Consider the following 2,769-nt stretch of genomic DNA (forward strand, 5'->3'; position numbering starts at 1 on the left):
GAAGGCTCAGGGATCCAGAGAGCTTTAGCTGGGGGTGAAGGGCTGAGCATCAGCCCCTGGAGCAGCATCAGCCTTAGCTCTCTGAGGAAGGGTCTCTGTAGCCTTTTGAGTGATGATCCTGGTGTCCTTGAGGACTTGAGTGTTCCAGGCCAGGGTGGATAAAGCCTTGAGCAACCTGCTCTGGTGGGAGATGTCCCTGCCCAGGGCAGAGGGTTGGGGCTGGAAGATCTCTAATCTCCATCCAACCCCATAATTCTCTGATTCTGAGACCTGTTCCTTATTCTGGGAATAGCTGGGGACATGATGATAGACCATGAATTCCACACCTAACCCCTGGTCTGCCCTTCCCAGGCTTCTCCTGCAGAGGAAAAGGCTGAAAATGTGCTGAAAGGGGATGGAAAATCCTAAGGTTTGTCTTTGCTTTGCTCCCTGTAGGACTGGAGGAGATGCCACCAAAACCTATCCAAGACACAGGGATCATTTTGAAGCAAGGATACCTGGAGAAGAGGTCCCGAGGTAAGACCTGACACCAGAGGATCTCCCCTGGGGATGTCCCCTCAGAATGACCCAGAATTGAAGTTTTCAGGTGAAAAAGAAGCAGGAAAAAGCCATTTCTCCCTGCAGCTTTGGCCACACAGAACCTTTCAGGCTGCTCTGAGGCATCACACACACAGAGAGGCACAGCCTGGCTTGGTTCTCTTTAGCAGCTCATCAAACTGCACCAGCATTAACCCCCAGAAATGGAATTAAGCAGCAGCTCCCAAATCCTCCAAGGCAAAATGTGTCCTCCTAACCAGCAACCCCAGTGAGGCCAAAAGACTTCAGAGAATCACACCCATTAGTGGCTTGAGATAAGGACTGGGAGGTTTATCTTGATTTTTCCCCAACCCTTGTGAAAGCTACAAATGATTTTCTCATCACTCTCATTTTAGCTTGATTTATTTACTGTATGACAGGTGGGAAGAGGCAGGAACAGCTCCTTCTTTATCCTCATGGCCATCAGCTGAGCTTAGAACTGGCCCTGGGTGTTCTTGAGCTTCCTCCAGTTGACTATTTTATGTCACATGTCAATATAATCTATCCTTTAATAAACTCTCTTTCTACCCCCAAGCTCTGTTCTCTTCCCATGAGCATCACATCCATCTGACTCCTATAAAAATTGACTATTTTGAACTCTTTTGCCATCTCTTTTCTTCCCAGACCACGGTTTCTTTGGGTCAGAGTGGCAGAAGAGGTGGTGTGTCCTCAAGAAAAGGAACTTCTACTACTACAACAGTGAGAAAAGTAAGTGATGGAAGAGATATCTAGATATGGTTCCCAGATTGGAGGTGGCTCAGGGCATGGACAGAGCTAGGAAAGAGTCATAGGCTGTTAAGGGGTTGGAATGGATCATCTAGACCCTGGGCAGGAAAAAAAAGGGAAAAGAGAATAATATCCTGTTCTTCATCCTTTGATAGAGGACAAGATAATATCCAACCATGGGAAGTCTGTAATGCCCCATCAAGGCAACACGTGGAGGTGCTGGAAAAGGAGATTTCAGCTTGATTTAATTTTTCCCCCTCCCCCCTAAAACAAAACCCCACCTTGGTGGGCATGAAAGAAGAGAAAAGAGGCACAGGGATGGAGCTGTGTGTAATAAAATGCTACAGCAAGGTTTCCATTAGCCTTCAGCTGGGCTTCAACCCCCTGAGTGACTCTATATAATCCACGTGGCAGTGTCTGGAAATATTCTGCAGTCATGCTCCATCAGGTCCATATAAACAGACAGCTAATATCTCCAGCAGAGTTTGGCATGAGGAGATGGATGGGTTTCCTCTCCTCCACCCAGCCAGAAACACACCATGGGATGCCACACAAACCACCTCCAGCCCTACAGCTGGGATGGGAATCACTCCAGAGGGGTGTGAGGCATGGAGATGGGTCTTTGTCCTTCTTCCACAGCCTCTGGCTCAAGGTCTGGGCATTTTTCATTCCAAATAAGCTTCCAAGGGTGTGTGCAAGGCATGAGCTGCTGGCAGAGGTGGAGTTGAGCCAAGGGGGGAGATTTGGTTGGGTTTGAGGAGGATGAGCTGTTGTCATCTGCCAAGTGGTCTCCAGAAGATATCAGGGTGAAGGAAACTTGGGCTGGATGATGAAACTTATGTAGGGGTGAAATCCTTATGTAAGGCTGAAGTCCTTAGGTAGGGCTGAAATCCTTAGGTGGGGCTGAAACTTTTACATAAGGCTGAAATCCTTTGGGTTGAAACCTTTATATAAGGCTGAAACTTTTATATGGGGCTGAAATCCTTAGGTAGGACTGAAACCTATATATAAGGCTGAAATCCATAGAGCTGAAACCTTAACATAGGGCTGAAACCTTTATATAGGGCTGAAATCCTTAGGTAAGGCTCAAACCCTCATGTAGGGCTGAAACTTTTATATAGGGTTGAAATCCTTTGGGCTGAAACCTTTATATAGGGCTGAAATCCTTAGGTAAGGCTCAAACCCTCATGTAGGGCTGAAACTTTTATATAGGGTTGAAATCCTTTGGGCTGAAACCTTTATATAGGGCTGAAATCCTTAGGTAAGGCTCAAACCCTCATGTAGGGCTGAAACTTTTATATAGGGTTGAAATCCTTTGGGCTGAAACCTTTATATAGGGCTGAAACTTTTACATAGGGCTGAAACCTTCACATGGGGCTGAAATCCTTAGGTATGGCTGAAACCTCATATAGGGCTGAAACCTTGATATAAGGCTGAAATCCATAGGGCTGAAACCTTGATATAGGG

General features: G+C 46.6%; 1 protein-coding gene across 1 annotated transcript in view; it reads left to right on the forward strand.

Moving 5' to 3' along the window:
- Positions 1-435: 435 nt before the first annotated feature.
- SKAP1 (src kinase associated phosphoprotein 1) overlaps positions 436-2,769 on the forward strand; it is a gene marked incomplete at both ends in the record, with an annotated part of 16,959 nt that continues 14,625 nt past the window's right edge. Inside the window, 2 exons of the mRNA XM_009069539.1 lie at positions 436-516; positions 1,201-1,284. Coding sequence (XP_009067787.1) covers positions 436-516; positions 1,201-1,284 — 165 coding nt within the window. The remainder of the gene's footprint in view (positions 517-1,200; positions 1,285-2,769) is intronic.

This window comes from Acanthisitta chloris, unplaced genomic scaffold (assembly GCF_000695815.1).
Source record: "Acanthisitta chloris isolate BGI_N310 unplaced genomic scaffold, ASM69581v1 scaffold6492, whole genome shotgun sequence".
Taxonomy (NCBI): domain Eukaryota; kingdom Metazoa; phylum Chordata; class Aves; order Passeriformes; family Acanthisittidae; genus Acanthisitta; species Acanthisitta chloris.